We start from the raw sequence: 13,642 nt of genomic DNA on the forward strand, positions 1-13,642 counted from the left end.
TCATCTATTCTAAGCCTGGCCTTCACTACCCTGAGTAACTGTGAGATGGATAAAGACAGAGTATCAAAGCTTGACTGACTTGGAATAGTACATATAGTAAGTGCCCAGGAGTCCACTGTGGCTCTGATGGTAAAGAATCTGCATGCAATTCCGGAGACCTGGGTTCGATCCCTGGGTTGGGAGGATCGCCTGGAGAAGGAAATGGCAGCCCACTCCAGTATTCTTGCCTGGAGAATTCCATGGACAGAGGAGCCTGGCTGGCCACAGTCCATGGGGTCGCAAAGAATACACACAGGCACCCAGGAAACATCTCTGGCAAGTGATACATGATTTAGAGCTTAATGATTAGGTGAAATTAGGCAAATCACTTCACCTCTCTGTGCCTCAGTCTCCTTTTTTGCAAAAGGGAATAACAGTAGTAGGGACTTCTTCCTACGGCTGTGGCATAATATTCACTGCTTTGCTTAAACAAGGAGACAATTTGTGGGAAGCACTAAGCAGTCATTTTCTGCCGTTTTTTCCTTCCAGAATTTTGCAGATGGGAAAGCCAAGGCCCAGAGAGGCTAACTGATTTGCTGAGGTTCACACAGCTATTAAGCTTCAAGGCCAGGCTCTGAACTCAGCAAGTCTGATCCTAGACTCAGCTCTTGGCACCGCATCACCCAGTGGCCCATTTATCGGGGCTGAGGCAGCGATAAGATTTGAGAAACAATCCCATTCTGGGTCTGATCCCTTGTGTGGGTGGGGAGCAGAGCTAGCCGCTGGCAACGCCTAGCAGGGTCAGGCCAGAGGGGTTTGAATCCTGTGATTCCCACAGGTCCTTTACCTTCTCGTGGGCCTCAATTTCCTGTAAAATGGTGTGATAGCCACCCGCTCCCTGCCGCCCACTTCTGTGGTCAGAAGTGATGAAGGATGCGAAAGGGCCTGGTCAAAGTTAATCAGGGACGGACTGATGTCAGTGGTAGGGGTCCTGGGCAATATGAGAGATAATTTAATAGAAGGTGCTGTGAGCCTGGTGGAGTCTGCAGACAGGAGCTTGCTTCCTTAGAGGGGAGGCGGGCTCTGCTGGGCCGGGCGCGCGGCCGGCGGTGGTTGCCGGGGAAACGGCGCGGCGCCGCTTCTGGCCTGGCAGCCGGTGCGCTCCACCCCTACCCGCGGAGCGTGGACCGGGCGCCCTCTGGGTTTCGGGGCCCCACGACGAGGTGCCTTTTTAGGTACACGAGGCTGGGAGACCCGGCTAGGGTGCAGGGCCCGCGCCGGGGCCGTGGAGCTTTCGGTGCCGGACTCAGAGAAGGAAAGAACCGTGGGCCCAGGCTGGCGAGGAGGCGGGGAAGGAGGAGGGAACCCAGCGCCAAGAGGCCGAAGGATGATTCTCTGGGCTGTCGCAGGGCGATACACAATCCTTGAGGGCCTGTGGACAGAGGGCGCGGCCTGGGCCTGAGAGTCAGCTAGCTCTGCTCACTCTGAGCGGCTGCAGCGGCAGTGACGCCCCCTTCTTGCCATTTATTGCCTACACGCTAGGTACCATGCACAGGGTACCAGGCACAGGGAGCCTCATGTGCACACCACCTGTCGCCCTTTTGACAAACCCACCAGGAAGGTATTGTTATTCCCAATTTTATAAACAAGAAAAGAGACTCAGATAGCCAAAGAGACTTATACAAAGTGGAGAAAACCAGGTTTGGAACCCAGGCTGGCTCTCCCCAAAGCCTATAGGCTGTTTCCTTCCTGCTGTGTCCTGCCACCTCTCAGTGGAGGCTGTTTGCAGAGGGTCTTATAGGCGTCTGGCACATCCCACACGTTATTGCTAGTCTGATCTTTGCAGCAGCTCTGCGGGATATCTGTAGTTACCTGCCTTTTACAGACTGGAAAACAGATCAGAGAAAATGACTTGTCTGCCCAAGACCTCACAGTGGCCTCTGGCAGAGACCACAGTCCACCTCATGAGAGCAGCTGGGCTGCAGGCCCTGCCGTGTCCATCATCTCTGCCACGCTGCCTCTCGTTAGGCCGGAGGAGGATAGCAGTGGATCCCTCAGGATGCTGTGCGCTGGGCTGGCAGCAGTGAGCATGCATCTCCATCTTGCTGTTCTGCGGGCCTCGCGGGCCCCATTACACTGCTCTAGCTGGAGGGGTTGAGCGTAAAATCTGAGTAATAAAACATGGATGTCACTCTTGCCTTAGGTCTTTATTCCACCTGAGAAGATGAGAAATGGCCACAGAAAGCAATAATAATAAATGAGAATCATAGCTAACCATTATTGAGCCTCTCATACAGCGCTATCCAGTCGAATTATCTGCAGTGATGAAAGTATTCTGTAGTGTCCAATATAGTAGCCATGCTTTTGAGCACTGGAAATGTGGCAAGTGCAACTGAGGAATGAATTTTTTATTTTGATCAAATTTAAAGAGCCACGTGTGGCTAGTAGCCACTGGGTGCAGTGCTAATGTATATGAAGCGCTATATGAAAAACTTTCTCCTTGATCACTTATCAACACTTACGACCACAATCTGACGTATATTATTAACATCCCCATTTTTACAGGGGGAAATGAGACTCTGAGAAATGAGGAAGTTCCCAAGTCCACCAGCTAAGTATGTTGCAGGGCCAGGATTTGAACTGATGTTTCCCTCCACCACAGGAGGGCCTGCGGTCAAGGTCAGTTTGCAGTGGGGGACATGGTGACAGCCAGAACCAATGAGAATGGCACTGAGATGACAGATGCAGTGTGGGGTGGAGACTGGAGATGGAGTGGTACACGATCTGTGAAAGGGAAGGCATGGAGAACCCTGGGAAAAGCACCTTAAACTGGAGACTGAGTCATCTTGGTTCCTGTCTGCCCCTTTCTCTGGATTTGAGCCCTGGCTCTGCCACTTTCTGGGTGACCCTAGGTACTCACACCCCCTCCTTGAGTCTCAATTGTTCATCCATAAAGTAGGAATGAGAACAGTGCCAGACTCAGGCAGGATTGTGCAGTTGTGTAACATACCATTCTCCTTGTTCGCTCCTGAAATTTCATCGTGAGGAAGATAACACCAGCTGCCTCTGTGGACCAGAGGGACACACACTCACTGGATCTTGATTTTTAGGATGGATACAGACTGTGAAAGTGGGGCCTTGCTGCCCCAGGGAGTGTCAGAAAACTTACCACATTCTCAGGACAGGGTGCAAGGATGAGAATTGAGTGGGGCCTGCTCTTATGGTCATTCTCTGGCCCCTCCCTCTAGCCCAGGAGAGCCCTCCCCGGGCTAGGGACAGAGGCCTCTGGGGACAAGTTATTGGCATTCTTAATTTCTAACTGGTCAGACCTGTTAACCAGAGCTGCAGGATCTGTATCACATTTCTGGCTTTGACTGACTTTCTTTGCTCTCCTTTTTATTGTGGAAAGTTTCAAACATTACAAAAAGTAGTGAGAATAGTATAAGAAGCCTCTTCCCCATGTTCTGCACCACAACTAAACTTCTCCAATCAACTCAAAGCCAATCATGTTTTTTTTGGTTTGTTTGTTTTTAATCCATAGTATGACCACTCCCTGGTCCCCCATCAAGGTTATTTTGAAGTAAATCCCAGCATGTCAGCTTTCTAATTGTGCCGGTGACCCTCTCATAAATTTCTGGTGGGAGTGCAAGTTGATGAAATTTCAGGGAAGGGCACTTTTGCAGTCTCAGAATACCAAGACCAATCACTGCCTTTTGATCTGGCACTGCTAGGTGGAGAATTCATCACACAGATCACATCTCTGCATGTGTGCAAAGTGAGGCTTGTATATGGCTGTTTATTCCAGCACTTTTTATGGTGGTAAATGATCGCAAACAACCTGAAGGTCCAGGAAAGGGGGCTGGCTAAAAAAAAATTAACATTTGGAATATAGAATATGGAATTCTATAGTGCTTTAAAAGGAATGTGAAAATTCTTTATAAAATTACATGGACTGATTTTCCCAATGTATTGTGTGTGTGCATGCGTGTTTTGTTTTTGGTTTTTTTTGACTGTTCCATGCATGCAGACTCTTAGTTCCCCAATCAGAGATTGAACCTGTGCTCCCTGCATTAGGAGCACAGAGTCTTAGCCACCAGGCCACCTGGGAAGTCTCCAACTCCCCCTGCCCTGAAGTATTCTTTAAAAGAAAAAAAGTACAGGACACTGTGAATGTCATGCTATAATATGTATAAAAACAGGGAAGATAATATTTTTCAAATATGCCATTATTTCTAGAAACATGAATTTGGAAACTTGGTTACCTTGCTAGAGAGGGACCAGGTGGCTGGCGAACAAGGGTGGGAGAATTTTCTCTTTATACCCTTTCTAATTTTGGAATTTTGTCCTAATTTTAAAAACTAGAATTCTCCCTTTTTTCTATAAACCTAAAACTGCTGTTAAATTTAGTCTTGTTGTTGTTCAGTCACTAAGCCATGTCCGACTCTGCAGCTCCATGGATGGCAGCACGCCAGGCTTCCCTGTCCTTCACTGTCTCCTGGAGTTTGCTCAGATTTATGTCCATTGAGTCAGTGATGCTGTCTAGCCATCACATTCTCTGCTGCCCCCTTCTCCTTTTGCCTTCAACCTTTCCCAGCATCAGTCTTTTCCAGTGAGTTGGCCCTTCACACCAAAGTATTGGAGCGTCTGCTTATTTGTTAACAAAAAGGGATTTATCCAGATGAAGTGAGGATGACTTGTGAAAGTCACTCAGTCGTGTCTGACTCTTTGAGACCCCATGGACTATACAGTCTGTGGAATTCTCCAGGCCAGAATACTGGAGTCAGTAGCCTTTCCCTTCTCCAGGGGATCATCCCAACCCAGGGATCAAACCCAGGTCTCTTGCATTGCAGGTGGATTCTTTACCAGCTGAGCCACAAGGCAAGTCTTATGACTTATGTTCACACGAAAACTTGCCCCAAATATTCATAATTTCCAAAAGGTGAATGGATAAAGAAACCATGAATATTATTACAGATAATGGAATATTATTCAGCAATAAAAAGAAATGAGCTATCAAGCCATGAAAAAAAGCCATGAAAAGACATGGAAGAACTCTAAGTGCATATTACTAAGTAAAAGAAGCCAGTTTTAAAAGCCTACATAATGAACGATTCCAACTACATGACATTCAGAAAAAGACCGAACCACAGTGATAGTAAAACAAACAAAAAAGAGTAGTTGTTAGGAGTTGGGGCAAGGAGGGAGGGAAGGGTCAGTAGGTGGAGCACAGGGGATTTTAGGGCAGAGCCTTGAGAATGGGCTATCCTGTATATTTCAGGCTTTAGGCATTATTAAATTAACTTAATAAACTTGTGATTAACTTGTAGCAAAAGCAATAGAAGACAAAGGTTAAAGTAAAAGAGACAGATGCAGTATGGAGACAGATTTGTTCTCTCCTATTACTCCATGGAGAGTGACACAGGGAGAGCTGTGCTTCAGGAGAACTTCTCTGGGCCTCACGCCTCTGTAAAACCAGGAGGCTGTGCCAGGAGTCAGGGCGGTCACCTGCAGCTCTAAAAGTTCTGATATCAAGGCCTTTCCCAGCTCTCTAAGCCCCTTCTCCTCCCTGCCCAACCCCTTTTATTTTTCCGCTACTCTACTGTGATGAGATTGGAACCATTCCTGGGGGGACCGTCTTCTGAATGAAGTCTATGCCTTGCAAGCAGTTGTTTTATTTATTTATTTTTCTCTCTCTTTGAAATCTCCGATGAAAAAAGCCAAATCTGTGCTGGCGCTGAGGAGGAGCAACTTGGAAGGGAGCTAGAAATAAGGAGATGGGTAATCAGATCCCAGCAGGTTCCACAGCACCGGCAGACAGGCAGCAGTCTGGCTCCTGCCAGGGCGTTTCCTGTGAGAGAGGCTTGACTGTGAGCTGTCCAAGCTGCTCCAGGCTCCAGCTGGTTATGTGAACTGAGGGAGGTTTCTCTGCTCCTTCCAAATCGTCTCCTGTCAGCGAAGTGTGATTTATGAGATTTCCCTCATAAATAGGAGAACATTGGCTCCTGATAATGCCCTGTAATGGAGGAAGGGAGTGGCTGCTGCATTTTTGATAAATACTATCTCTTTAGCCCACCATCTTGTTACAAAACGGATACAAGAAATTGAATACAGATGGATTAAAGTCTTGAAAGAAAATAATATGGCCTCATTTTAGTGAGGTGTCTAGAGGGTCATTGCTCTCAACTGAGGACCTAGGCTTGATTCCTAGCTTAATTGCCACACACCAGCTGTTATGACCAGAGGCTACTTATTTCTGAGCCTCCACTTCCTCATCTATGGAGAAAAGGTGGGGAAATACTAGTAGCACCCACTTTAGAGGGGATATTATACAGGTTATGTGAGATAAATATCCAGAGAATTCAACATCAGGCATGGAACACATGGTGTGCTCTGTAAGTACTCATGATTATTATTATTAAGGTTATTTTGAATCCCAAATAGTAGATGGTCTAAAAGTAATTTTTAAAATATTTAGAAAACATTTTTATAACTGTGTATTAATATGGCAGGGCTTGCACTTGTGATGGCATCTCAATCCAGTTTAACAAGTAAGCCATATCAAGGAGTGCCTGTGTAGACTGTTAGCATTAATAGAGCAAAATGTGACCTTGGACAAGTTCCTGATTAGTTTCCACAGAGTCTTGGTTTCTTCAGCTGTAAAAGTGAGTACTGCTAATAATGTCCATGTCTGGTATGGGGATCGTATATGCATGGCGTGTGTGAATGTGTGTGGTGTGTGTTTGGGATGTGGTGTGTTAGTGGTGTGGGTATGTGGTATGCATGTGTGAATGTGCGTGGTGGTTGTGGTGATTGTGTGGTATGTGTGGTATTTGTGCAGTATGAGTTTCTGTGGTACATGGATGTGGTGTGTGTCTGGTATGTGCATGTGTGGTAGGTGTGTGTGATGTGTGTAAATGTGAGGTCATGTGGCATGTGAATGTGATGTGTGCATTGTATGTGGGTGTCTGTGGTGTGTATGTGTGTGTATGTGTATGTGTGTTGGGTGAGATTCCTGTAATCACAACATTTGATGTCCTTGGGTAAAAGCACTTTGGTAAACGTAAATAGGGATTTGCTATATAGATATTGATATTTGTGCTGGGAGAATCCACTGTCAGAGCTTAGATTTCTTTTGAGGAGCTAATATGATATGCGTCCACGAAAGAATTAAAAGAAAACAGCACAAGGCTCTCCGAGACTAATTGCAAGTACCCTGGGAGTTCAGAGTAGGGTCATGAGGGCTGAGCCAACCAGGACTTCCTGGGAGGAGCAGTGCTTGGCCTCTAAAACACTGGTTTTAAAACTTCTTTGCTTGCCTACCCTCTACATGAACTTTGGGGGGAAAAAAAATCTCTTTTGCCGCACACATTTTAACTTGACATCTGAAATGTTTACCAGAAATTTAAACAGTTACGAAGGATATCATTTCTGCCATATTGTACATATTGACCTTGTAGAATAAAATTACTCTACCCTCTTAACTGTATCAAATGCAAACTAAATAACAGCAATTTTTAGTTTGCCTTTTTATTGATGTGTCACTTATGTATAGTAGAATGCTCAGGTCTTAGTGTGCAGCTGTTAATTTTTACCAGATCCAGGTGTAATGGTCTATTTCCAGTATTCCAGAATGCAACCTTGCACCGTCTCTCAGTCACTACCCCCAAAGGTGATCATTTCTCTGAACTCAGTCACCATAAGTTATTTTTTGCATATCTAATTTTTTTCCTTGCTTCTTTCCATCAGCATGGTAGCAGTAGATCATTTTTTTCCCTTATCATTTGGTATTCCATTGAATGAATATCTCACATTTAAAAAATCTTATCTATTCCTTGCATAAATTCACTTTACCATTAATATTTTAAGACTGACAAGCATTTTGAAATAAATAGCCCCTTTGAAAAAAAATCTTATGTACTCTTAATGGACATTTTGGGTTGTTTCTAATATTTAGCTATAAAGCTGTGAGTATTTTCCATATTTTGGGGGTAGACATAAACACTGATTTCTTCTGAATATGATCTGTGGGTGGAATTGCATGGTGACTGGGGGCAGGAGGAGAAGGGGACAACAGAGGATGAGATGGCTGGATGGCATCACCGACTTGATGGACATGAGTTTGAGTAAACTCTAGGAGTTGGTGATGGACAGGGAGGCCTGGCATGCTGCAATTCATGGGGTCGCAAAGAGTCGGACACGACTGAGCGACTGAACTGAACTGAAGATAAATACCACAAAATATTTGTATCCACCACCACTCACCAAAAATTACCTGTGCAAGTCAGAAATTTTATAGTTATATTGTTCCTATCTTTACCTTCTTGAACTCATAATTCCCTTCTACTTCCTTCACAGAATTTTACATAATATGTTTTCATGCTTGAACTTTTTTTATTGATTTCTCTTTTCTTTTTGTCCAAAATATGTATGTAAATTGAAACGGACATTAATAAATTTGCTTTGACCATAAAACACTAAGTATCTTTATTTCATATTGATTTATCATTCAGTTCATCAAAATAATATCAGTGTTTTATAATTTGATAAATACTTAATAAAAATAAAAAGTAAGACAGAATGGGAAGTGCTTCTCAGAATGAGATGGACGGGATGGCTTTAAGGTGCATAAGGACCATCCAGGGATCTCGTTAAAATGCAGATTGTGATTCAGAACGTCTGGGTTGGGACCTAAGGTTTCTAATAAGTCTATGGCTGTTGTTTCTAAGACTAAGACTTCTGTCTGCGTCAACAAGAGGAAAACGGGAGTGCAAAGGGAGTTAAAGACAGACTTTCTCCAGGTATAGTCAGGACTGACCAAGGGCTGTGTTTCTAATAAGGCTGTGGAAGATGCTGATGCTGCTGGTCTATGGACCACACTTTGTGTAGCAAGGGTTTATGGTCCCTAGATTAAAGAAGATTTGCTAGCACCAACGTTTTTAACTGTTCTCTACCTTGACTCTGAGAAATTGTGCCATAATCAGATTCTGAATAAGGGAGAAGATGGTCTTCTGCAAATAGAGAGGATGGTTGTGAAGAGGCAGGTGGAAAGGAGAGATGCCGAGGCACATTCTCAGGCCAAGGAAGAATGGGAATGGAAGTAGGCTCTCAGACCCATGCCTTTGTAACAGTTCCTGCCATGCACCCCCTGGCAAGGCTTCCAGTGCCCCAGAGTAGCGCTGCACGCTCTGAAGACCCCTTTTCCAAAGGATGCTAAGATGGTACTGGCCACCTTTTCAGACAGGAGGCCCGTTTCTACAATACGATTGGACATCTCAGGGACTGATTTGAAGGAATAGCGAGTTCACTGGGGGGAGATACAGAGAAGTTTGGAGTCAGATAGTGGGTGGCCTTGAATTCCGTGCTAAGGAGTTGGACTTAATACTCAGCCAGAGGAGGGCCTTGGGGAGTTTTGAGCAGGGAGCTGGTGTGAGCACAGTGTGGAGAGACTAATCTGCTGGGCAGCCTGTGGGATGGTAGGGAAGAGGTTATTTTGTGGTGATGGCAGCAGTGATGAAACCACTGGGATCCGGTTGTGATTTTTATCTCGAGCCCCTGCTTGTGAACTTTTGCCCTGGGTGCACAGAGCTGGGTTGCTCCATCAGGATTTCCTGAAGCCTGGGCTACATTCTCTGGTGGTACCTGAGATGATGATGCATGGAAGCTCAAGGTGACTGAGAGAGGAAAACACACATGCCATTAAATAACCCTGAAACCTGAGGGTGAATAGCATCCCTTCAGCCCTCGCTCTGTCCTGACTACACCTGGAGGAAGTCTGTCTTTAACTCCCCTCCCACTCCCATTTTCCTCTTGTTGATGGAGACTCAGAAGTTTAGGCTTAGGGCCTTTGGTAAGCAATAGTCTCTGGAGAGAATTTTAACAAAATTTTTGCTTTTGTTGAATCAAGTTTCTGTGTACCAAAACGGCAAGTGGTTCTAGTTTTACCCTTGCCATAATGACATTAAACTGTATGTTTTAGGTAAGTTGTTTTCAGTAAGAAAAGTGAGTGAATTTACTAGATCATGTGGAAGAAATAATAATGCACGTGATGTGTGGGTATGGCAAAAATCGTGGTGGTGACATGCAGTGATTCAACTTTGGCAAACATTGGGTTACATTGTGGCAAAACCTGGCGTTTGCTCAATTGTCCTGCCAGTGCCTGGAGAGGCTCTGGGTGGCGGGTGGTGTGGAGGGGGCTGCTGGCATCGCAATGCCTGGACCACTGGCGGTGGGTGGGCCAGGCGGGTCCCCCTGCTGTCCCCACCACCACCTCACAGCCCGCTCCTGCTTCTGCCCACAGAGATCCGCACACAGCTGGTGGAGCAGTTCAAGTGCTTGGAGCAGCAGTCGGAGTCGAGGCTGCAGCTGCTCCAGGACCTCCAGGAGTTTTTCCGCCGGAAAGCAGAGATCGAGCTTGAGTATTCCCGCAGCCTGGAGAAGCTGGCCGAGCGCTTCTCCTCCAAGATCCGCAGCTCCCGGGAGCACCAGTTCAAGTGAGAAGGGGCTAGGGGTCTGGGGCGGTGGGAGGCAATGCTGGGAGGGGAAGCAGCAAGGAAATCAGGACTCCCTGGGGGCAGATGGTGGGCTTTTAAGGCCCAGGGTCTGCAGGTGACTTTCATCTCCAGCCCTCAGTCTTCCTTGGTGTAAAGTGAGGGTAGAAATAGTTGCTACCCATAAAGATGCTGAAAGGAATACACGATGGACCAAGAGAAGCACTTGTCACAGACAGGAAGTGCTCAATAAATGGTTCTGTTGTTATTATGCCACCAAGCACCAGGCTCTGCCTCCATCTGGGCCCAGGTGCCAGCCCATCGCCTTTCAGGACATCTTGACTATACTCAGTTCTCTTTTATCTGGGGGTCAGCCAGCCCATGTCTGCATTCCTTCAGCACAGTGGCCTCAGAATTGCTTCTCTTTGGAATAGATGCTCAAAGTATTCCTCTTCCTTCCTCCCCTGGAGGATGGTGCCAGGCTTAGTTGCTTATTTATATACACACACCCTCCAGGTCCTAATTTCTCACACCCCAAGCTCGGATTTTGAGGCAGGAGGGAGGCTTGATCCTCTTAGGCACATCCCTGGCTGAGTCCTCAAGCTGTAAATGCCCCCTAGCTCAGGACCGTGAAGAGCCAGCGGCCAAGTGCAGATAGAAGCCATGACCTTACCAGGTTGCGCCCCGCCCCCCATCTGTTCCCCCCTCGGCCATACTCCCTGGAGGTCTCCATCCTCTGTGAGTCATCTCTCCAGTGAATGGCCCTCAACCCCATGAGACCAGAGACTTGGTCCATCCTGTCTATTCCATTCCTCTTTCCTCTGGGTTCAATCTCTTTTTTTCTCTCTACATAGGTTTAAATTGTGGTAAACTACACATAACATAAAGTTTACCTACCACCTTAAATATTTTAAAATATACAAGTATGTGGCATTAAGTCCATCCACACTGTTGTGTAATCATCACCCCCATCCTTCCCCAGAACTCATCTTACTAATGTGAAACTCCGCACGCCGTGAACAACGCCTCATTTCCCTTCCCCACCCCCATCCTGGAACTCACCCTTCTGCTCTCTGTCTCTATGAATCTGACTGCTCTAGGGACCTCAGATATGTGAAGCATACAGTATTTGTCCTTTTGTGACTGTGGCTTATTCCACTTTGCATAATGTCCTCAAGGCTCACCCATGTTGTCACATGTCAGAATGTCCTTCCTTTTTGAGAGTGAATGACATTCTGTTGTGTGTATAGACTACACTTTGTTTAGTGGCGTCCACCTTTCTCTCTCTGTGTTTTGCATTCTACTCTGGCCAGGGAGCGCTCTTCCTTCAGACTCCCCTCAACATCTCCTTACCTGGTGCCTCAGCATTTTGAGCTCTCAACTTTTGTGCCTTCTTCCCTTGACATTTGGGGAGAAAAAATGCCTTATTAAAGGGCAAAAATTTATTACATGTTTGCAAATACCATGCATGTTTTCCCACCCAATCACATCTATTCGAACTTTCATTGCAGGAGGATACTTCTGTTAATAACTTCCTCCCAGGCACTGTCTGGGCCCTTTCATACATAATCTCATTTTTCTGATGTTTTGGAGGAAGCATGTACTTTTTAAAATTTTAAGATAAAAGTGAAACACTTTTTGTTACAAATGCAGAAAAGTAGAAGAAAAAAATCACTCGCCTGCCATTCAGAAGCTCATGTTTTGGTTCCTTTTCATGACTGTCTTTTAGTAACAACAACAACAGTGATTTATTGAGCACATTAACTGAGCACTTGCTTTGAGTCAGATCAGTATCCCATCTTAGAGATGACAGAAAGGCTTGTACAAACATGTCTGTGGGCCAGTTATTGGGAAGTGACAAATTTGAACCTTCACTCTCATTCTGCCTCCTTGGCCTGAGATGAGAAAGGCCTGGGTGTGGTCTGAGAGCAGCCATGGACTCTGAACACTTGGCTAAAACCACAGACTCAGACACATGTACAGAAACCCACATCTCTGGCTGGGCTGTCACGGGAGCCATTCAGGCTGCGTGTTTGGGCTAGAGCTCAGCTTCCGCCCCTCTCCTTCCTCTTGATTTGGATTCAGCTCCCTTTTCCTGTGCTCAGTGTGGACACGGGGGAGGGAGGCACTGGGGGAGCATGTGCAGGGGTACCCTGTTCCTTTGCATTGCCGGTAATGAGCTCAGTCAGCCCCTCATGGCTTCATTAACTGAGGCCACCAGACAGAATGGGAGCCCCAGCTGGCAGTCGGGCCCAGCAGGCTGCTGGACACACCATGAAAGTCTAATTAGGGTGTGGCCAGGTCAGTGCAGCTGCTGTGGGCCCTCAGCACCAGGCTGATGTATCCGCAGAGTTCCCCCCATGGCTTTTGGAAGTGCGAGTCTCCAGGGGATGCCTGGATTTGCGCTCTGACCCCAGGGCCAACCAGCCTGACCTCTGGCTGCCTCTTCTTTGGAGCTCAGTGCACAAGGTCTGGACTGTGCTCTGGGTCCTTCATCCTGGCTGTCCAGAGAAGCCTTGTCCTGCCATCTTGTAGGCCCTTTATTAAGAAGGTCCACCTATCTGCCAGGTAGCCTCTCAGGGTTAGGGGGACGGTGCCCAGGCCCAGGTCTGGTCATGTTATTCCCACTGCACAGTCCATTTGGGCTCCTATAACAAAGTATTCTGGACTGGGTGGCTTGTAAACAGCAATGGTTTTCTCACGGTTTTGGAGGCCGGAAGCTGGAGATCAGGGTGCCAGTGGCGGGATGGTGAGCTCCCTCCTGTGGCTTGTGGATGCCGATCCTCCTTGTGTCCTCATGGAGTGGAGGACAGAGAGGAAGCAAGCTCTAGAGAGTCTTTTGAGAGCACTGATCCCATCATGAGGGCTCCCTTCTTCCCCCATGACCTAATTTAATCCTTCGTATCTGCTAAAGGCCCTACCTCCTAACACCGTCACATTGAGGGTAGAGTTCAACATGTGATGTGTAGAGGAATACAGACACTCAGTCCATAACAAGAACTCATGTCTCTTGACGCCAAGTCTAGCGTTCCTACTTTGCTCCGTGGGTTCTGTCTTTCTAAGGCCCTAGCTGCTTCCTCTCCACCTGGGCAGTAGAACAATTTCCAGCTCCCCAGGGAATGCCCAAGAGGAGTCTGGGCTAGACTCACCCAGGCTGAGTTCCATGTGGCAACCCC

The 13,642-nt window shown here is 46.7% G+C and overlaps 1 protein-coding gene across 2 annotated transcripts in view; it reads left to right on the forward strand.

The window, feature by feature from the left end:
* Positions 1-13,642, forward strand: part of SRGAP3 (SLIT-ROBO Rho GTPase activating protein 3) — a 246,088-nt gene that overhangs the window by 110,252 nt on the left and 122,194 nt on the right. For both annotated transcript variants that reach the window (XM_005907082.2, XM_070359891.1), the window contains exon 2: positions 10,277-10,469. In XM_005907082.2, coding sequence (XP_005907144.2) covers positions 10,277-10,469 — 193 coding nt within the window. The remainder of the gene's footprint in view (positions 1-10,276; positions 10,470-13,642) is intronic.

The sequence above is a fragment of the Bos mutus genome, chromosome 22 (genome assembly GCF_027580195.1).
Source record: "Bos mutus isolate GX-2022 chromosome 22, NWIPB_WYAK_1.1, whole genome shotgun sequence".
In the NCBI taxonomy this organism is placed as follows: domain Eukaryota; kingdom Metazoa; phylum Chordata; class Mammalia; order Artiodactyla; family Bovidae; genus Bos; species Bos mutus.